General features: G+C 36.8%; 1 protein-coding gene across 4 annotated transcripts in view; it reads right to left on the reverse strand.

Annotated features, from left to right (window-relative positions):
* Nucleotides 1-243: 243 nt before the first annotated feature.
* LOC150091076 (SAP domain-containing ribonucleoprotein) overlaps nt 244-22,699 on the reverse strand; it is a 195,316-nt gene continuing 172,860 nt past the window's right edge. For 2 of the 4 annotated variants that reach the window (XM_090381655.1, XM_090381642.1), the window contains 2 exons: nt 4,968-5,048; nt 247-408 (listed from right to left, as the gene is read on the reverse strand). In XM_090381655.1, coding sequence (XP_090237781.1) covers nt 367-408; nt 4,968-5,048 — 123 coding nt within the window. In that variant the 3' untranslated portion in view covers nt 247-366. Of the gene's footprint in view, nt 568-4,967; nt 5,049-22,699 lie in introns of all 4 variants that reach the window. The other 2 variants (XM_090381663.1, XM_090381648.1) reach the window with 2 other exon arrangements.

Raw genomic sequence — 22,699 nt, forward strand, 5'->3', positions numbered from 1 at the left:
CTAATTCAAAGATTACTAGCAAAGAAACTTCTCCAGGTGATAACAGCACAGAAAAGCAAAGCCATGAGGGTGGAATTGCTAATGAAATATCCTTAAGGAGTATATTCTTTCTCAACTGCATATACCAATTCAGTTCATAGGGATATATGTAAAAGAAATATTTGAAAGGTGTATTTTGAAAACAAACAGCATAAAGCACATTACAGAGAAAAAAAAATTTAATATCAGAATTGCAAGGCTCGCTCATAGATACATAAATACATAGACAAACATTTCCCCTACAGATTTCATTTACAGTTGTTGGATATAATTTATAATAATATCCAATCCAATTTAGAGCAGATCTTTCATAAAAGAGCTGTTTCTTCATGGCAATTCAAATCTCTCAGCTCGTTTTTTCTTTTTATCCTGAAATTAAACATTTGTGGATAAGCTAAGTAAAATAATATATTCAATAAATGAATGCTTGCAATAATTTGCTATCTATAACAAAATATAATGTTGTGGTCTGACCATGGCCCTATGAATAGCATGTAGGTAGAGAATTCAGCAAGTGTGTTCAAAAACCTACAAATAAAGACAGTCTTTTATAATAAATGCCATATCTATATCTATATATATATATACAACAAACACTGTTATTTCTCCTCTCTCTCTCTCATTAATAAATCATAGTCAAGCAGTTGTATCACTTCAAAATAAAACAGGAGTAAGCTTCAAAACAAGCAACAAAATTAGTAAATTAATCAAAGATGAAGTAGTATAAAAGAGAGAAGAGAGGGTTTTTACAAAATGACTTGTAAACACAGCAATATATATATGTCAGCCCAACATAATAAATGCCATATCTATATATATATATGTATATACAACAAACACTGTTATTTCTCCTCTCTCTCTCATTAATAAATCATAGTCAAGCAGTTGTATCACCTCAAAATAAAACAGGAGTAAGCTTCAAAACAAGCAACAAAATTAGTAAATTAATCAAAGATGAAGTAGTATAAAAGGGAGAAGAGAGGGTTTTTACAAAATGACTTGTAAACACAGCAATATATATGTCAGCCCAACATACAGGAAACTACAGGTAAGAAGCGAACTTCAGAAATATTCAATTTACTGGAAATGATATATCAGAAACCCCTTAAAAGTTATAAATTTGACTTTATTATATTTATTGACCAATTAATCAATTATATATTGTTCAACTAATTTAATAATGCAAGGTAACAAATTTTAACTTTTAAAACTGTCAACTAAATACTGATGTCAAAAATGGCAAGCAAAAATTTGTAATGAGTACAGTTTTTTTGTTATCTTTTATTTTTATGCACATGAGCAAATAAATGATTATGCAATTTGAAGTAATGTTATTTTTAAAAGTGAATAAACTTCCATTCATTAATAAAATATCATATGCTTAGATTACATAGAAATATGAAGACACAAATACAAAATAGTAGAAGTCAAACTTCAATCAAACTATTTTTATTTATTTTATTATTATTTATTTTTTGTTATGTACAGTTTCACATTTTCTTTGCAAAAACCAACAAATCACCCAATTTGGCTTGATCCTTCTCTTCTTGTTGGCATTGTTTCATTACAATTATTGCAGAACTTTCATCTTATTCATCACAAACAGTACACAACATATCAGTTAAAAAAACTAGATGTAAATGCATCTTAGGAAACATCCTGCAACCTAAATTTTTAGTTATGCAACAGTTCATCTGACAGTTTTGTAGGTTTTTTTATTACCTAAAAACCCATAAACTTAGAATTTAAAATACTACAATACAGCTAAATGAATGAGATTTAGTTTCTGCTTGAAACTGTTATCATGCAAATGTATTTGAGCAAAGGAACAAAGAATGCAAACTTCTTTGAGTTTGCATGAATTCATTCTAGAATTTTTTCATTAAGCTCAGTTTACACACAATGGAAGAAGAGATACTAACTGATGATTCAATAATGGCATTTATCTGACATTACTTTTCTGGCAAATCCTGCCAACATAGTGCTGTTCTGTTGCTTGACTATTCCACAAGCAGAGGAAACAACAACGGTTGGTAAATCCACCCTTCAATCCAAATTAAAGTAAACCACATAACTGCAAGCAATGTTCCTTAATTTTGACTGCATCCAACATTTGCATTTGCAACATATACTACTAAGTTTCTTTCATTCCAACAGGAATGAAAGGCTATGTACTAAATTCTGCATTTCTGTAATATAATAAAACTAAACTTCAGATGAATCACAACCCTTCCATCAGTTCTTTTATATCTAGGCACACATACAAAGGAAATTTGGCACATCATAACTTTATGTCAACAGCAACATAGTATCAACAATTTTATATTTCTCTTTCTAAATACAGAAATCCTTGTACATTCGGCTAACAAATTCCATTCTTGCAGTCTTGATGCCAAAAACTCTGCTGCTGCTTTGATAAATTTAAATCATGGACCTGGTTACCAAGAATAGGCACTCTGCTATCCAGCAGAACATATCTGCATTCTTTCATTGGGTACACTTCTTCATCATAAGGAACGAGAAATTCTTTCAGATTAGCTGCTAATACAGGAGTAGGAATCCCTCTCCATGCAGGACTAACTTAACTAAAGGAGTGCCTCCATAGCCAGGTGGGCAGGGGTAGCAGTGCATAGCACACGCTTCTTGATTAGACCGGGGTTCGAACCCTTGACCATCAAATACAGAAGGGTCAGGGAATGACAAATGCATATCCCTGGAGCAATATGACCTTAGTTGCTAATGCTCCTAAAAACCAAACAGCAACAACAACTAAAGGAGTAATGTTTATTTTATTAATGTTTATTTTATTTTTGCTGCTCAAAAAAAAAAAAAAAAAAATCAATCAATAAATAAATAAATAAATAAAAGAAAAATAATAATCTAAGTGAAACAGCAGTCTTCATTATGACTGAATTGTTCATACTACACCACAGAACAGCAAGGGGCACTTTTCTTTCATCCAATCAATGGGGGTTAAATATAAATGGGGTGTTACCTTCAGTCTTGATCTCAAGTGGCATCAAAGTAAAGAAAATAAGCATATTTAAACATTTTTGTCAAAAAGCAACCTACTAATTTTAACATAAACTGTTCACACAAAACAAAAACTGTATGGCGAATTGACATAGACAAAATGGTTTTATGACAGTTGATTCAATTATGAGTTATTACTCCATTATCCTTCTACTCCTCTGTTTTGCTTATTAAAAATAAGAATTCTTATTTTATAATGCAATGAAAAATCAGTTTTCTTTTTTTTAAAAGTTCATGTATAAAATGTGTTTATTCACTATCTATAAAATTATAGATAGTGAATAAATAAATTAATATATAATATAAATTAAATACCATAAATTAAAACGTTACTTTTATATTATGAAACCTTGTTGGCTCTACCTATCAACAAATACAGGCACAATCCTAGACAGAAAAATTAGGAGAATAACTGACACAATAAATTGGGCAAAATTAACTATGGGATAACCAGCTATTCAACATTCACAATGACTCATGAACATACATCATACAAACAAAATATACATAGCCCATCTACTAACATCATATGAATTGGAACACTATGTCACACAAACTGGCATATCAAAACTGAAAAAAAAAAACCATGGATCTTCTTGTACCATGTCATGGATTTCATCTTCAATATTTTGTATTTTGTGGTAGGCTTATAGTTGCCTTAACAGCCCTTCAGCAAGACAAAATTAACCACTCTTCCTCAAAGGCCTATCAACAGCAAAAATTGGCTGACAATTTGGCAACCTTCAGCACAAAGCACCATATCTGCATACCTATCACTGAAAGAGCCTCTAGTAAATGTTGAGTTAGTTAGTGGGTGGAAGGGAGGGAGAATGCAAGCAAAGGCTACACCCTTCATTTTGAGATTACATCCAACCAGGCTATAGAAATACCAAATTAGAGAGGTCTTAGCCAAGCTGTAGTATCAACCACTTCTCCTGATATCCAGATAAGTGGTAGCAAGAAATTGTGTAACCTGCAAAAAGAATGGGCTGGATACCTTCTATACTGAAGAAGCACAAAATGCAATGATCTTACAGCTGTTCCTAACATGTTGAATACTACTGTGAAGGGCTTCCATACCCCAAACCCTTATGCCCTGTCAATTCACTTTTTCTCACTAGTGAAATACTGTTTCACTATTAATAAAATGTTTGGGTGCAAGTTACTACCATAGGCCTCTGTAGCCAGGTCAGGAGCGGGAGTGCAGTAGCACACGCTCTTTGAGTAAACCAGGATTCAAGCCCGACTGCTAAATATGATCAATATGTCAACCCACACTGGACCAGCGTGGCAGATTATGGTCCATTTTCCTCAACATGAATCATTGAGGAGTCAGTGGATTGATAATGGCTGCAGTTTACCTTTTTACTACCATAACCAACCCAAGCCATAAAATCAACGTCAAACTTAGAGCATTTCTCATAATATCTATCTGCTTGTTTGGTGCATTTCAAATTTGTGGTGTTCCAATAAAAGCTTCTTCCTTAAGTTCTTTCACACATGAACACAAAAAACTTGGATGAAAGACATCTAACTCTGAGCTTGTCTGTGTTGTTGATTTGTGGAGACTCAGAAGTAAAATCCTGCAAACACTCCTTGCTATTTTTTCATTAATAATCTGCTGTCTTTAATTCTTGTTTCTGCATAAACACTTTCTACTAAATTTGTCATATGATGACTGAATTGCAAGAAGGGTGACAATTCTTTTGGAACATGCTTCAATAATAATATTGAATGGATGAAGCCACATAAAACCCTATTCTGCTGCACGTAGTTGCCTCACAATAGTTTTTTTTGAAATGGTACAATCTTTACTAATAATCTTGGGTTTCAAATTATTTTATGAATACCAATATCATATATTTACAAACTGAAACTTTTTAAAACTACTATACCTCTTCACCATCTGTCGTTCCTGTTGTTACTGTAGCACCAAACCTTAATTTTCTTTTAACTAGCCTTTCTTTTTCTTCGATCTGGGAGAGTTAAAAAATAATAATAATTTCCTTGCAGTAACACAATACCTCTGTGTATTACCTCATCCCATTAAATCATAAATATGTGCAGTTAAATAAAATTGCAAGTAATCCTCTATTTATGATAAAGGTGCATTCTTAAAAAACAACTTACATTAAAACATTTTTCCAAAGAAATAATTAGTAAGAATATATGATGTGTTTCTGTGAAATGTTACTCATCTGTAGCTGTTGTGCTGTCAGTGTATTTCTGCCAATGAAAACACATCATGTCATGAGCCAGAAGAAGTTCCCACTTATTTAACTTTCTATGTCAATGTTCAGTTGATTTATAGTATGCCTGGAATTAGTTAGATTAGATGTGCAGAAATTTGCCTTTAGCCAGTGGGCGGTTAATTGCTGGAACAAACTTCCATCTGTCGTTGTGGAAGTTGATAGGTTGAATAAATTTAAGGAGGAACTGGACAGGCATTTGGAGGGAATGGTGTGATTTTTTTTTTTTGGCTAATGCTGCATAAGCTCATACACTTGCTTTCTTGCATCAAATGCCACTGCTACTACTACTACTGTCATCAAGCTTCCTTTATCTTCACTCCATTCTCTTGTTTCTCCAGATTGTCTCATAAGCACCATTAGTATCTTCTAGTCTCTTCTTAATTCCAGCATGTGAACTATCAACATTGTATGCTTGCTGAGATCAGCATTAGCATTAGCATACGATGCAAAAAAGCAAGCTTATGCAGCATAGGCCAAAAAAAAAAAAAACCCTCCCATGGAAGACTGTTCCACCAATCAACTACCCGCTGGCTAAAGGCAAATTTCTGCACATCTATTCTACAACTATCTTTCCTCAATTTGAAACTGTGCCCCCTCAGGTTCTTGGTCTGAGCAAGAGGAAGAATCCCATCAGCATTCGGCTTGCTCAACCCATTCAAGGCCTTATACACCTCGATTAGATCACCTCGCAGGTGGCTATTCTCCAGGTGCTGCAATTTGCAGAACTTTAAGCCTTTCTTGGTAAGAGCACCCCTTTGTTCCCCTCACCAATCTTGTTACCCTTCTTTGTACCTGTTCTAGCAACTCTACATCCTTCCTAAAATGAGGCCTCCAGACCTGTACACAGTACTCTAGGTTTGGCTTGACCATTGCCTTGTATAATGGGATAATCACGTCCTTGTCCCTGCTAGCAAAATTCCTATATATCATTGACAAGGCTCCATGACCTGTCCTGGCAGCCTGTCTGCACTGCTCAGTGAACTTCATATTTGACTGCACAAATACCCACAGGTCTTTTTCACTTTCCACTTCCCTGAGTGTAGTACCACACAGTTGGTACATTTCTATTCAGTTATTGCTACCCATATGCAGATAACTGTCTATTAAGCTGTCTAAGCATGATCAATAACAGTACAAATTTTTAAAGCTATTAAAAACACTACACAATACTTTTGTTAGCATTTGACCATCTTGTCGCTAAGTGGTTCATAGGTGGCTCCACTACACAATTCACCCATACATAATTGTTTTAATACATCTCAATTTGTGAAAGAGATTGCTGTCTGTGATTTTTGTGCTCTGTACATGTAGTCACACCTGGCCATTTCGCAGAGCAGGGTTTGGAGTGATTTAGTATCACAGTATGTGTAAACTGACAGAGAACAGTGCACAATTACTCCTCATATAGTGCTGGCACAATAAATACATATACTCTTTCTTGCTGTGCAGATAAAATAACATCCTTAAATTTTCTTAACATTGTTATACTAAAAAATTTGTGACTCATATAGAAAACTACACTAGAAAATGGTGATCATTGTAGAAAATCGATATAAATAGAAGCATCATAAATAGAGGATTATTTGCATACTTATTTCACATTGTATACAAACACAGGTTTATCAAATTTGGTCATCAATTTTAAATTTTATATAATAAAATTATGAATGGATTGGCTATAGATGAAATTTCATCCTTATAGGACAAAACAGATGAATAAGATGGATATTAAGAGACATCAAATCTGGAGTGTGAACTCTGGAGAAGAACTCTGATGAATTTGAGGTATTGCTAAAAACATCAAAGGCAGATATTGTTGGGATTTCAGAGACGTGGTGTCACACAGATATAAGGAATGCAGAACTGGAATTTGGGGAGTACAATGTCTACAGAAAGGATAGACAGGATAGGAAGGGAGGAGGGGTTATGCTATTAGTTAAGAAACACATAAAATCCAAGGAAGTGAAGCCAGTCGACATTGCTGGACAGTGCAGTGTCGAGTCAGTTTGGTGTGACATAAGCACTGGGAGATCAAAATTGAGAGTAGGAGTGTGCCATAGGCCTAATGACTCTGATGAGGAGTCATTAGGCCTATAGCACACAGACTTCCATCCCTTGTCGTGGAAGTTGATAGCCTAAATAAGTTTAAGGCTCAGCTGGACAGGTATTTCGAACGAACAGAGGGGTGAAGTGGAAGTGGTTATTTATTTATTTTACTTTATTTTTTTTTGGCTGATGCTGCATAAGCTTGCTTTCTTGCATCAAATGCCTCTACTAATGCTAATGCTAAAAGAGGTTTAAAAACAACTAATTTAATGCTGCTGTTACTAACATGTGGAGTATTTTGATGACAAGACTGATGGTGAAATATCAAACATGCATACAAGGATTGATTGTTAAAGTAAGGGAGAGACCCAAAGCATGAAGATGAAAATTTTTAATTAAGCTACTATATAATTATTATTATGTCTATATGCAAGAAAGGTATAAACTTCTGCAAAATCAGGGACAAACACATTCCAGCAGGGGAAAAGAGCTTCAGTATAAGTTCAACACAAAGGCCAGGAGCAAGAGCACCTATTATCTTAATTCTCTGCATGCAGAAAATATTTATTAAAAAAAAAAAAAAAAAAATTTTTGAGCAAAGCACAGCACCGACAGTCCCATCTGAACATCACTACTTAAGTTCCCTGAAAGTAAAATCTGGCAGAAGAGCAGATTATTTGATAACAAACCTGAAAACTTCCTAAAACGCTACCATTATCTCTGATGTCTGCTCCAGCAGCTAAACTCCCATGAGTAGCCAAAATACCATATGCTTTTCTCTTTCATTCTCTGATACCTTATAGCTCCAGATGATATGGGGTCCTGACAGACAAAATCTTTCTTTATATCATTTTTAAGAAATTTGGTTGGCTGGCATTTACTTGTATTAGATTTTATTAAGTTTGACTTTCACCAGTAGCTAATAATCAAAACACTGCAGAATTATCTCATACAATATAGGTAAATAAAGCATATACAGTGAAATCTCTCTAAAGTGAACATCACTGGGTCAGAATAGTCACTACTCTAGGGATGCATCCACTTTGCAGAGGTCAGTGTAAATAATTTAGAAAAATGAAATTAACTGTAACTGGCTGCTTACTCAGGGTTTTTTTTTTTTTTTTTTAATTCATTAGTATTAGCAGAGGCATATGATGCAAGAAAGTAGGCTATAAAGCTTCAGCAAAAAAAAAAAAAAAAAAAAAACAAACAATAAAAAAATAAATAAAATAACCCTTCCCATTTCACCCATCCATCCGGTCCACAAGTTTGTCCAGTTCTTCCTTGAATTTATTTACGCTATCAACTTCCACAATGACAGATGGCAGTTTGTTCCAGCAATCAACCACCCACTAGCTAAAGGCAAATTTCCCTGCACCTCTTTTCTGCAACTGTCTTCCTCAATATATGCCTCCTCAAGTGTGTAATCTGAGGAAGAATCTCATCAGCATTACGCATGCTCAAACCATTCAAGGCCTTATACACCTCAATCAATCACCTTGCAATTTGTAGGACTTGAGCCTTTCTTGGTAAGAGCAAACCTTTTCCCCCCACAACAATCTCATTGCCTTCTCTGTACTTATTCCAGCAGCTCTACATCCTTCCTAAACTGAGGAGTATAGACTCAAGATGTGGCATGACCATTGCCTTATACAAAGGGATAACCACCTCATCTCTTTTAGCAAAATTCCTGTATATCATTGACAAGAATACGAGCTGCTCTGGTAGCCTGTCTGCACTGCTCAGAAAACTCAATATCACACTGCACAATTACCCCCAGGTCTTTTTCACTCTCCACTACCTGGGTGTAGTAATGCACAGTTGATATGTTACTAATGGACCCACATGTAGTATTTTGCATTTACCAATGATAAACTTCAGTTACCACCTCTCAGCCCATCTGCCCACCTTTTCTAGATCCTCTTGCAGTAGCTTACTATCATTAACAACCTTGACAACTTTCGTATCATCTATAAACTTGGACATTACGCATGATATACCTTTATCAATATTGTTGATAAATATAGAAAACAACAATCGACCCGACACTGAACCCTGGGGGCAGTCTACTAATAGCATTGGTCTACAAAGAGCAGTGTCCATTGATTACCACTCTCTGTCTTCTTAGACTCAATCATTCCTTTATCCATAGCAGCAACTGCCCTTCATACTATGCTGTCATAGAGGTGAACAGCAGGCGAAGTTTGAAGCTCCTGCAAATAACAAGTGGTTTACATAATTTTACTGTACTTTTGATTGATTAACATATTAAATTGTGTTTTACAAAGATATTAAATAGGCTTAGTAGCATTCGTTAGCTTTTTTTATATATATAAATTTAACTAGTGATTGTAAGTTAGACTTACTGCTCGTACTGCTATCGTATTGGTGATTGGCGTGAAGATCGTAACCAGTAGTGAGGAAGAATACTAGGGTTTTAAGCATGATAAGTAAGTAGTTTGAATGTTTTAACTAGTTGTACAAGCTTTTAGCTAAGGACATAACTAATTTAACATTCTGATTGTTACAGTAGAGTGTAACTTGACATTGTATATCTCGTACTTGATAACGTAAGGTATAATGTAAGAACTCGCTCGATAATGTAATACGTATCATTAAATTTCTTTTCATTGTTAATCAATTAAATAGTATTTAAAATGGAAATCATGCCTCAGACCTGATCAGCAAAGCAACAAACACAAAGTAGCAGGAGTGCTGTGGCACAGAGCAGAACAGAAGGGGACGATTCTCCAACACGTCACAGCCTAAAAAAATGTGAAACTTGTGAAATACTTGCGAACCTTTCTGGAACACAACATGATCAAGCCAAGGAGAATATCTTTGTGTGTGCAGAGAGTGTGAAGAAATTAGGCAACAACTCAGCATTCTGATGGGCATTTATAAGAGTTTAAAGCAGTGGTTTTCAACCTTTTTTTTTTTTAATAACGGCACCCCTAAGTAATTTATTTTATTTTTCGAATCCCTACTCAGTTTTCTGCCCGTTAGATTCGATTCTCTTTCTGTACATATATATATAATATTAAAAAATATGTTATATGATAGTTATTACAATAATATAATTATAAAAATTACATTTACATAATACAAATTATAAATATATATATATATATAATTTAGAAAAATGAAATTAACTGTAACTGGCTGCTTACTCAGGGGTTTTTTTTTTTTTTTTTTTTAATTCATTAGCATTAGCAGAGGCAAATGATGCAAGAAAGTAGGAATAATAATTTTATTCTTTATATACTAAACATCAATTATAGATAACCACAAAATTAAAAAGATACTGTACACTTTTTATAACAAAATAAACATATAAATTTTAAAAAAAATAATGTTTAATTAACTTAGACGCAAATTACGTGGCACCCCTGGAATGTTGTTGTGGCACCCCTGTTGAAAACCACTGGTTTAAAGAGTAGGGTAGATGCCCTCAAAGGAATTAAAATGGGGGACCCATCTAGCTCTCAGCTGTCCAACTCAACACCAGAGGTCACCCTTGTGCATAAGGAAACAGAGCAGCAATCTTCAGGGCAGAATTCACTGGTCCCACAGGAGCTAGTTATTGTTGGTGACTCTATTGTCAGAGAGATGGGAAATATATTATGCAAAAAGGATAGGTGGAATAGGATCAAGGTATGTCTGCTAGTGGCAAAAGTTGATGTTGTAGATCAGACATATTTTAAGGCCACAAAGGGTGATACTGTTGTACACGTTTGCACTAATGGCATTAAGAGTAGGAGATCTGCAGACTTACTTAACAAGTACAGGTCAGTGTTCAGAAAAAGTTGCAGTTAGGGTTAAATTTGAAAGTGTATGCAATTCTGTCCAGACACGATAGGAGGAAGTATATGATGAGAGCCCTGTCGATCAATTCAGCCCTGGAGACATTGTGCAAGGCTCATGGGGCAAAAAATTTTTCACCATGGTCTGTGCTTGTTAACAGGAGAGACTGCTTCTACATGGATAGGATACACTTAAACAGAAAGGGTGCAAAAATATTTGCTGATGTTATGGAGGCAGTGTTAGGTTGGTCAGAAAACTGCTAGCTTGGGGGGTATTCACAGACTAATAGATTAACATTAGTTCATTGATATCATCGATGTTGCTGTGAAAACCTCTACAATTCCACTGAATGATGAGTTCCATTATTTGGTTTTGTATGTGGAAGATGTATCTAACTGCTTTTTATAAGCTGATTGTTTATGACATTCTGGTTTTGATTTTTCTTTTCGGGGAAAAGTGGGATGTCCTGATTCATTGCTATCGTCCATATCTTCTGCATGTATTTCAAGCAGTTCTTCACTAATAGTATCATCTATATCCATGCTTGTTAGGCATGACTGTTTCACCTCAACAGGATACGATCTTTGCAAATTTTCTGCTACCCAACAATGCAGAGGTCTCTGGGATGGAATTGTGAGTGGCGTATTATTGCTTTAGTCTACCCGAATTAGGTTTAGATGGATGCTGGACCTCGAGAGTACTGATCGAGCCCAGTCTGATATTGATATTTTTGGAGAGATGGTTACTTCTGTCTGACATGCCACTGATTTGTGTCTGTGCATAGTAGAAGCATAAGTTCATTTTGGTATATTTAAGTTGACCTGTTTTTTCACTTCTTGGTTGAGACAATTTTTTCAATTTTATATACAGTGGTACCTCGGTATACGTCCGCTTTGGAATAAGTCCAACTTATATACGTCCTGTTTGGACGCGAAAAATTTAGTTTGGTATACGACTCGCGTGCTTCAAAATGAGTCACGACACCGTGCGCTACCCTTGTTCACCTCTCTCAAGACAAAGCCACGACCCAGATGCCAGATCTTACCCCCCTCTCCAAAAACTGAATAAAAGTCGGCCAAGGACGGACGCTAGCAAAGTATGCATGCCGGTCCTCACTCGGCTTTCCGAATAAAACCAACCGAGGACGTATGCGCGCACAGTGCGCGCTTACGTCCTCGATCGACTGAATTTGGTTTTTGGAGAGGGGGTAAGATCTGGCATCTCTGCCACGACTGCCCACGAGCGTCAGTACGACAGTTTCTACCATTCAGTGAACAGCCCGCGCTATAACTCTCTGTGAATTTTCTCGTGATTTTGTGTTTTTTCGCGTAAATGTTTTGTAAATTCATTAACCATAAATTCTAAGAAAGTTAATGAGAAGAGCCAAGCAACGAAGAAAATGGAGCAGGATCACCACGGAGGTGAAAAAAGAGATTGTTGATAAGTATGAAGGTGGCATGCATACCCGGGACTTGGCTGCTGCATACCGTATGCCGAGAACGACGGTATCTACGATTGTGAAAAAGAAAGACATTATTAAATCTGCTAGCGTTGCGAAGGGGGTGAAATCGATTACCAAACAAAGATCAGGGACATTGTATAATATGCCAATAACAATAAGATTTTTTTTCATGGGAACGGATTAATCATTTTTCCTTTATTTGTTATGGGAAAAATTCGTTTGGGTATAAGTCCTGTTTGGTATAAGTCCAAGGATCCGGAACGGATTAAGGACATATACCGAGGTACCACTGTATTTTTATTTTTTTCCCTATCATCCATAGTTCACAATCTTTGGAGTAAGCTGGATGCTTGCCCCTACAATCAGGACACTGTGGTGTTGGAGCTTTGCATTCTGCTTGCGTGATTTTTGCACCCACATTTTGGACATATAGCATCTCCACGGTATGCTGTCTGAGAACGGCCAAACTCTTGACATTTATAACATCTAAGTGGATTTGGGATATACAGCCTAACATGGCAGTTCAAGTAACCTGTTTTGACAGAACCTGGTAGATTTGGAGTACTGAAAGTTAAGATTATATTTCTCATAGGAGTTAAGTTTCCATCCTTTCTGATCATGATTCATTCATGTGTCTCATGATTCATGAGACACATTTTGATCTTTTAGCTCCTGGACTATTTCTTCCTCAAAAAACGTTTAATAGATCCCATTCAAAGATCGCTCCCTTGGAAGAATTCAGTGTATTGTGTGGGGTGACCTGAATCAGTATTCCACTTAAAGAAGTTAGTTGTAATAGTAACTCAGAATGTCATGAGTAAGATGTCTCTATCAGTCAATCTCCTGACTGGAGACTGACCATTTTTGGTGAACCCACAGCATTTTCTAGGCACCTCTGAATGATGAGAAGGGAGAGCTTGCTCACAGGTTGGAATGACAAAGAATGTACTATGAGGAAACTGGAGATTTCTGCTTCCTTGTGTCCTTTTTAAGTCGCTTTGAAAGAGAGAAGTCATGGTCAGTGCCACTGTCATGTTGAGAGCTCTTAGGCTCTAAACGTGGAAATACATCAGTTTCCATTTCTGCTCTTTTCAGCCCTGAGGGATGGATCTTCCCCCAGGTTACTGGCCCTGCCACGTGGAGGCAGGAGCTGTGCCACCAGTGACCAAGTGGTTATTGAAGTTAGTAGAGTGGTTAGTATTTGATATGAAAACTAAGAAAAGAAAGGTGGATTCCCTTTCTGGGTTCTTACTTCTGACTCTGCAAGCAAAGAACTACTTGATGTGAAAAAAAGAGGAGAAAATCACACAAGAAAAGAAATAAAACTATATTGTTTTCAAAGAGCACTCCATAAATCATACAGAGAAAAACGCTTGGCACTTGGGACCGATACTGTTGCACATGGAACACTACTGTACAAATTGGAGTAGTATGGCACTAAGGGCAAGCTGCTACAATTGTTAAAAGGTTTGTTTGTTTAGGGATTTATTAGGCACATCGGCAACTATGGCCTTAGTGCACAATTGTTAAAAGGATGGTTGAGTGGGAAAAGCCAGAGAGTGGTAAGAACACTGTTCTTTGTGGACTTATGTGATTAATGGAGTCCTCCCAGGTTCGGTGCTGGGCCCATTATTGTTTTCTGTATTTATCAATGATATTGAGGAAGGTATATCAGGGTTAATGTCTGAGTTTGCAGAAGATACAAATGTTAGCAGGGTTGTTAGTGACAGTGATGATAGGAAACTGCTGCAACATGATCAAGAAAAGTTGAGCAGTGGGTTGAGAGATGGCAACTGAAGTTTAACATTGACAAATGTAAAGTACTGCATATGGGTAGCAGTAACCCCAGAGTAATGTACCAACTGGGTGGTACTGCACTCAGGCTAGTGGAGAATGAAAAGTAGCTGGGAGTAATTGTACAGTCACATATGAAGTTTTCTGAGCAGTGCAGACAGGTGGCAAGAGTAATTCATGGTGTCCTGTTGCACATGGAAGAGTATTGTACAGATTGGAGCAGAATGGTATTAAGGGTAAGCTGCTGCAATGAATAAAAGGATGGTTAAGTGGGAGAAGACAGAGGGTGGTAATCAATGGGTACTGCTCTTCGTGGACTAATGTTATTAGTGGAGTCCCACAGGGTTCGGTGTTGGGTCCACTGTTGTTTTGTATATTTATCAATGATATTGATGAAGGTATATCAGGCTTAATGTCGAAGTTTGCAGATGATACAAAGGTTGGCAGGGTTGTTAATGACAGTAATGGCAGTGTGCTACTGCAACAGGATCTAGATAATTTGGGCAGATGGACTAAGAAGTGGCAACTGAAGTTTAACCTTGACAAATGCATGTGGGTAGAAGTAACCCCAGAGAAACGTACCAACTGTGTGGTACTTTTTCATTTTCTACACTTAGGGTGGTAGAAAATGAAAAAGATCTGGGAGTAATTGTGCAGGCAGATATGAAGTTTTCTGAGCAATGCAGACAGGCTTCCAGGGCAGGTCATGGGGTTTTGTCAATGATATATAGGAATTTTGCTAGTGGTGAAAAGGAGGTGATTATCCCTCTGTATAAGTCAATGGTCAGGCCACGCCTTGAGTACTGCGTACAGGTCTGGAGGCCTCATTTTAGGAAGGATGTAGATTTACTTGAGCGTGTACAGAGAAGGGCAACAAGATTGGTGAGGGGAATGAAGGGATCCTCTTACCAAGAGAGGCTTAAGTTCTGCAAATTGCAGTGGCTGGAGACTAGGCACCTGCGCGGTGATCTGATTGAGGTGTACAAGGCCTTGAATGGGTTGAGCACACTGAATTCTGATGGGATCCTTCCACTTGTTCAGATTATGAACCTAAGGGGCATAAATTCAAATTAAGAAAAGACAGATGTAGAACAGTGTGCAGAAATTTGCCTTTAGCCAGCAGGTGGTTAATTGCTGGAACAAACTTCCATCTGTCGTTGTGGAAGTTGATAGATTGAATAAATTTAAGGAGGAACTGGACAGGCATTTGGAGGGAATGGTGTGATTTTTTTTTTTTTTTTTTTTGGCTGATGCTGCATAAGCTCATAACACATGCTTTCTTGCATCACATGCCACTACTACTACTACTACTACTATGAATGGGATTTTCATCAGTGGAAGAAGGTCACTGTTATACAAGAGGGAAAGAGAGGGTGAAAGAACTGAATCTTTGTGAATGCCAGCATCAGTGGAGAAATTAGAAGACAGAGTCCAAAAAAATATTCAGCAATTCATTAGATGGAAGCTTGTTTAGAAGACCTTTGGGTGCCTCCGTAGCCAGATGGGCAGGAGCAGCACTGCATCGCGCATGCTTCTTGATTAGACCGGGGTTCGGGCCTGTGACCACCAAATACGGAGGATGCGGGAAGGTCAGGGAATGACCACCGCATATCCCCAGAGCAATATGGCCTTAGTTGCTAATGCTCCTAAAAACCAAATAACAATAACAGAAGACCTTTATGCCAAACATGATCAAAAGCCTTTAGAAATGTCAACAGCAACTGCTTCAGTTTCAGCAATTTTTTTCAATGAATTTTTCCAATGATGGATAACAGAAGCCAATATATAACCAGTGGATCAACATCACTGGAATTCATATCGGTGATCACTGATCAGATGGAACGTTTGAGATAGTTTAAGGGTTGGCAGTTAATGGATTACTTCATTACTTTCAAAGAGTAGTGGTAAGTGCAATAGGATTATAACTGGATGGGAAGGGTTTTTCATTCTTTTAGGGAACTGGCTGGATATGAGCAAATTTACAAGCAGAAGGAAAACACCAGTGAAATAAGAACATGTAAAAAGGTGACACAGAACAAGAGTATCTTACCACCTCAGCTGAGGAGCACAGGTGGTGGTGAAATACCATCAGGACCTGGAACTTTCTTGGGATCAAGATTATTCAAAATTCTTCTGGCATCCTTTTAACAGAAGATCACAGGAGGCATTGAGTGGAGTGTACTGTGAAAGAAGTTGCTTAATAAGATCACTAATACACAAGTTAGAATTGTTTTGGTTTGGATTTTATTGGCGCATTAGCAACTAAGGCTATAATGCACCACACAAGTTAGAAAAGAAGAGAAGTAGGATGCTAGTAAATTGGCTTTATCTTTAGCTGAGGAGGCTTGGTTTGGTTTGAATTTTATTAGTGCATTAGCAACTATGGCTATAATGCACTAAACCCAGGTAGCTGAGGCAACAGAACCATAAGGTTTTAACAGAAAGCGGGAATATAGACTGGCAAAAGATGCAGCTAATAGCATTGGCAAGTGACCAGAATCTTCAACTATTTGGTCTAGAAGCAAATTTTATATTCTTAGCCTGTTCAAAATCTAGTTTATCCAATTAATAACTGCTGTACAATTGTTGTGGGCTTTGGTGTAGACAGAAAAATCAACCCAGAGATTTGGATGCAAGCCAGTTTTGATAAGCAACATCCTTGTCAACACCTTAGCAAACTTATTGGAAAACAGGTTTAGATAGAGAATGAGATTTTAAGATGGAGCCCAGAATAAAGGATTTCATCCCTACAAGAATAATTCGACTGACACACGATTTAAGCAAACATAACACCAGGGAAAACAAGAACAGAAATCTTGCAGATTATCCCACCTCTCATTCTTGTAATGCCAAACATGAGGTTGAGAATGCCACAAAAGGAATGCTCCATTGGAGAACAGGCCATCACCAAGTTGTAACCTTGAGGTTCTTAGACCTCTCACCTCAACCATGTACTTTGAAGGATCATTTGTGAGCAAAAGATCGAGAATGTTGGGTGTGTGGCTGGGATTGTCTGGCATTCTGGTAGGTAAATGGACAATCTTTAAATTAGTAATTGCAAAAGCCTCAGCATCTTAACTAGCTGGATCCGTGTGACTATAAAAAGGAAAACAACTGGAGTTGTGAGCACTAAAATCGCTAAGTAAAATTACCTCACTGTTAGGAAATATAGTCTAGAGAAAGTAGAATTTCAAAGAAAGGAAGTTAAAGAGTTCCATATGATTAGTGGAAATGGGAGAATGACAGAGGCAACAGGTGAATTTGACAGAACACAGTAGAGAGATTTTAAGCCAGAGAAGATCAAAAAGAGGAGATCCCAAAATCTCTAACAAGAAATATCAGGGCAGACACGTGCACAGCACCTTTGAAGTGCTTTAAACTGAGAAAATCTGCAACAGAAATATATGAAATGTTAAAAACTGTTTATGATGTTGAAAAATTAAGTCATATCTAGTGTTTGAATGGTATAAGTGGTTCAAAGATGGATGTGAGGATGTTCGTGATGACCCAGGAAACGGCAGTCTATCAACCTCTTGAAATGAGAACAGAGTTCCAAAAGTTCGGGAAATTGTGGCAAGAGATCATCATTTGACCCTCAGAATGATGGTTGGTAAGTTGAGATGGATATGAATAAGGAGATGATTCCCAAATTCTGCATGAAGATTTAGGAAAATGAAGGTCTGTACAAAATTTGTGTTACACAGTTTCATTAATGGGCAGAAGCAACAAAAAAAGTGTCATCATGCAAAGACGTCAAAATCCAGACTTGTCAAAACAAGACTTAATTTCCTCGACTGTACTGTCACTGGAGAGGTGATGAGTGTTGTTTTTTTTGGTACGACCAGGAGAAGAAGTGTCAGAGCATGCAGTGGACTTAAACACCATCACCAAGGCCCAAAAAGCTTCATTTACAAAAGTCCAGGATCAAGACAATGCTGACATTTTTTCTGTGTGTTCTACATACAGATGCTTCAAAGACTATTGAAGTTCATTTCCCAAAGAAATGACTGTTTCTTGTTGCCTGTAAATGTCCTTGCCCATTCCAACACATGTTGTGAAGACATTACTGATGAAACATAGCACCGTAGAGATCAACCATCCACCCTATTCTCCTGATCTAGAATCAGTAAACTGCTTCCTATTTCCCAAGATAACTGCCAAACAGAACACCACCTCTTTGGATGCCTTTGCAGACTCTTGTCAGAAACTTTTAGAATGTGTAATAAGTGCATTCAATCATGTTGTGATTACTTTGTATAAAAATAAAGCCATTTTTGAGCTCCTTCATTTTGTGTTCTTTTTATTCCACTAGTACATCCAGGAACTTTATTGTCACATATAATCACTCGTATATAATCAGATTCCAGAGAAGAATAGCTGACCGGTCAAAACTATGGAAATTGGCAGTCTAGGAAGAAATTAATTAAATCTTGGTCTGTTCAGGCCTTCAGTGTTCATTGAACTGCTTCCATCATCATTATATAACATACACTGCATAAACTGAGAGATGTTAATCAGGAAAGCGAACATAACTGCTTTAATAATAATCTAGTTTGCATATAAAACAATGTCATTTTTTCCTTACTGGTCATCCTTCATTGAAAGGATGAAGTGTGTATTAAAGTTTGATGCAAGTTTGACTAAATCATCTGAGTTGTGTAACTATGTTTCTGCAAGTATATTTATATCCCAAATAGTTCAATGTAGTTTAGACCTAAATGGATGTCAGATGAACTATTGAGGCTCATTAGAGAGAAGAAAAGTGCAAGGGACACAAATTATCAGGTTATACAGAAGCTTAAAGTAGATATAAACTAGTCTGTAATCAAGTCACTAAGGACATTAGACAAGCTAAGCCAGATGAGAAATCTTTGGCAAAGGATGCAAATAAAAATAGAAAATACTTCTTTTCTTATGTAAACACTAGACGGAAGTAGATGAGTCACATAGATCCACCTAATATCAATGGTTCAACTGTTGATGATCCTGCTAAGGTTGCTGACAAGCTGAATAAGTATTTTGCACCTACATTCACACAGGAATTCTTTATGGGAGTGGATGCCAGAAGTTTATCACACTCTACCACAGAACAAAATGATTTTGTAATAACTGCGAGGAAAGTGGAAGAGAAATTGCTGAAGTTAAATGTAAAGAAAGGTACCTGGAGTGGATGGGATTTATCCAATTACAGCCACTCCCTGACATATGTAAGGGTTACATTCGCAGAACTCTACATAAGTCGGAATTTCTCTAAATGCTTATGCAGCACCCGCAAATTTGACTGAAGCAAAAAAAAAAAAAATGTTCAACGAATATGTAAATAGAATTATTTATTCAATTTTTTTATCTCATGTTTTTTTAATGCACATGAAACTCATGTGCAGGAAAAATTACAAAAGTGTACAAAATTATAAAAATTTCAAAAATATAAAACTAAAAAAAGGGAGAGAGGAGACAGGCATAATGTCAGCAAGTTTTACCTTCTGAGCATCGTTGCCAGAATTAACTCTCCAGCTGATAAGCACACTGCTGCGGAAGTTGAGGGCTGTGAAGATTTAGACGGGTTTTATCCAATACATCACAAAATGTCTCTGTAGCTGCAGAATCGGCACTGGTGACTTCATTGCATACTTTAATGTTTTGGAAACCAGTGCAATGCTTGACCTTATTAAACCTGTTGCTTGCAATGAACTTGACTTGGGGTTAACCTTAACCTTAATATCTTCATAAATACTTGTTGCTTTTGCTTGAATGGCCATTGGACTTGGGCACTCGCTTCTGAATCTGATTTTCTATCCATATTATTAATAGCTTTTCCATCTTCGATATAGCAACTGAACACTGTTGATCTTCAATGCGTTGATCCTTTAACATGTTCTTTTATACGCACACTGTCCCTTAAAATAGTATTCACTGTTGAAGCAGCGAGACCTAATTTCGTGCAATAGATTTTTGTCCTGTTTTGTACTTCTTAATTCTTCATTTCTAAATCAATTTTGTTTCGTTTCCTAGCACTGCCAGCACTTGCACTTTCCATTTGTCCCTTTCCCTTCACCATTGTAATAAGTAAATAGATAAGAAGAAAATATTCTGAAAATTTGTTTTTTATGATTGAAGATTTCAGTGAAGGGGAACTCATTTCACCATAATGTAACGTAAAAACCAAAGAATTCCAATTATCGATATTATCGAAAATGCAATAAGATCGAGTTTACTACCCGTTTATAATAGATTGAGCTAATAGAAAGGTCCAATAAACCAGAAAGTGCAAATTGTTTTTATTGTTTTATGGTAGTGACCTCCAGAAGTCTGTTTTAGAAAAATATCACAAAGACGTTCAAAACTGATTCTTATAACGGTACATATGATAATGATGAAAGTGTAGTGCAATTTCCATTATAAAAATGACCTTTTAGAGAGAGATAAATAGTTTATTTATATAGCCAAAATTTCAACTTCCAAGGTCTTGGAACGAATTACCAAAAAAAGATTGTCACTGGGTTCACATTACGATAATTTCACAATACCTACATTTATTCCTACAGGATGCAAAAAATTACGTAAAGTCGAATTTCTGTAAATTAAGTATTACATTAGCCAGGGAGTGGCTGTATATTAAGGGAGGCAGCAAAGGCAGTAAGCAAACCCTTAGAAATAATTATTAGAGTATCCTTGAAATCAGATAAAATCCCTGTGGACTGGAGATTTGCCAATTCATCTCCAATTCAGTTCTGCAGGAGGGGGATCAAAGAGTGACATAAATAATTACTCATATCAATGAAGGGGCAATCTTGTCTGACCAATTTGATTGGATACTATGATGAAGTCACAACAAAGGAACTGAAAGTAAAAAATAATTCTGATATCATATACTTGGATTTCAAAAAAGCTTTTGATACTGTTTCATATAATAGACGCTCTACAAATTGAAGCACTGTAGCATTAAAAGCAATTTACTGCTATGGATAAAAGGATGGTTGCATGGGAAAAGACAAAGTTGTTATCAATGGAGTCTACCAGGGTTTGGTGCTGTTACTATTTTTGTTTTCTTCATTTATTGATGAAGGTACATCAGGCTTAATGTGTCTAAATTTGCAGATGATATGAAGGTTGGCAAGGTGGTTAATGACAGTAATAACAGCATGCTACTGCAATAAGATCTAGAAAGAGTATGCAGGTGGGTTGAGAAATGACAACTGAGGTTTAATATTGACAAATGCAAAGTACTGCACATTGGTAGAAGTAATCCTATATTAAGAAGAGCAGCAAGAACAAGATTGGTGAAGGGAACAAAGGGGTGCTCGTACCAAGAAAGGCTTCAGTTCTGCAAACTGCAGAATAGATGTGTGGAAGTTTGTCTTTTGCATTAGCAGAGGCATATAATACAAGAAAGCAAGCTTATGCAGCATCAGACAAAAAAAACCCTTCCATTTCACCCCTCCTTTCATTCCAAAGATCTGTCCACCTCAGCCTTAAATTTATTTAGGCTATCAACTTCCGCAAAAGGTGGAAGTCTGTTCCACCAATCAACTACCCACTGGTTAAAGGCAAATTTCTGCACATCTATTCTCCAACTGTCTTTCCTCAATTTGAATCCATGCCCCCTCAAGTTCTTAATCTGAGCAAGAGGAAGAATCCCATCAGCATTCAGCTTGCTCATCCCATTCAAGGCCTTATACACCTCAATCAGATCACCTTACAGGTGCCTACTCTCCAGGCACTGCATTTGCAGAACTTAAGCCTTTCTTGGTAAGAGCACCCCTTTGTTCTTCTCACCAATCTTGTTGCCCTTCTTTGTACTCGTTCTAGCAACTCTACATCCTTTCTAAAGTGAGGCCTCCAGACCTGAACACAGCACTCTAGGTGTGGCCTGACCATTGCCTTGTATAACGGGATAATCACCTCCCTGTCCCTGCTAGCAAAATTCCTATATATCATTGACAAGACTCCATGACCTGCCCTGGCAGCCCATCTGCACTGTTCAGCAAACTTCATATTTGCCTGCACAATTACCCCCCAGGTCTTTTTCACTTTTAGTCAGCAGGTGGTTGATTGCTGGAAATGGAAGTTTCTTCCATTTGATGTTGTGGAAGTGGATAGCTTGAATAAATTTAAGGAAGAACCAGACAAACTGTTGGAGGGTGAAATGGGAAGGTGGGGTTTTTTTTTTTTTTTTTGGCTGATGCTGTATAAGCTTGCTTTCTTGCATCATTTGTCACTACCAATACTAATAAAGTAAAACCTCATTCAGCAACATTTGGCATATTCA

This window comes from Mastigoproctus giganteus, chromosome 1 (genome assembly GCF_048544385.1).
Source record: "Mastigoproctus giganteus isolate SK-2022 chromosome 1, ASM4854438v1, whole genome shotgun sequence".
NCBI classification, from domain to species: domain Eukaryota; kingdom Metazoa; phylum Arthropoda; class Arachnida; order Uropygi; family Thelyphonidae; genus Mastigoproctus; species Mastigoproctus giganteus.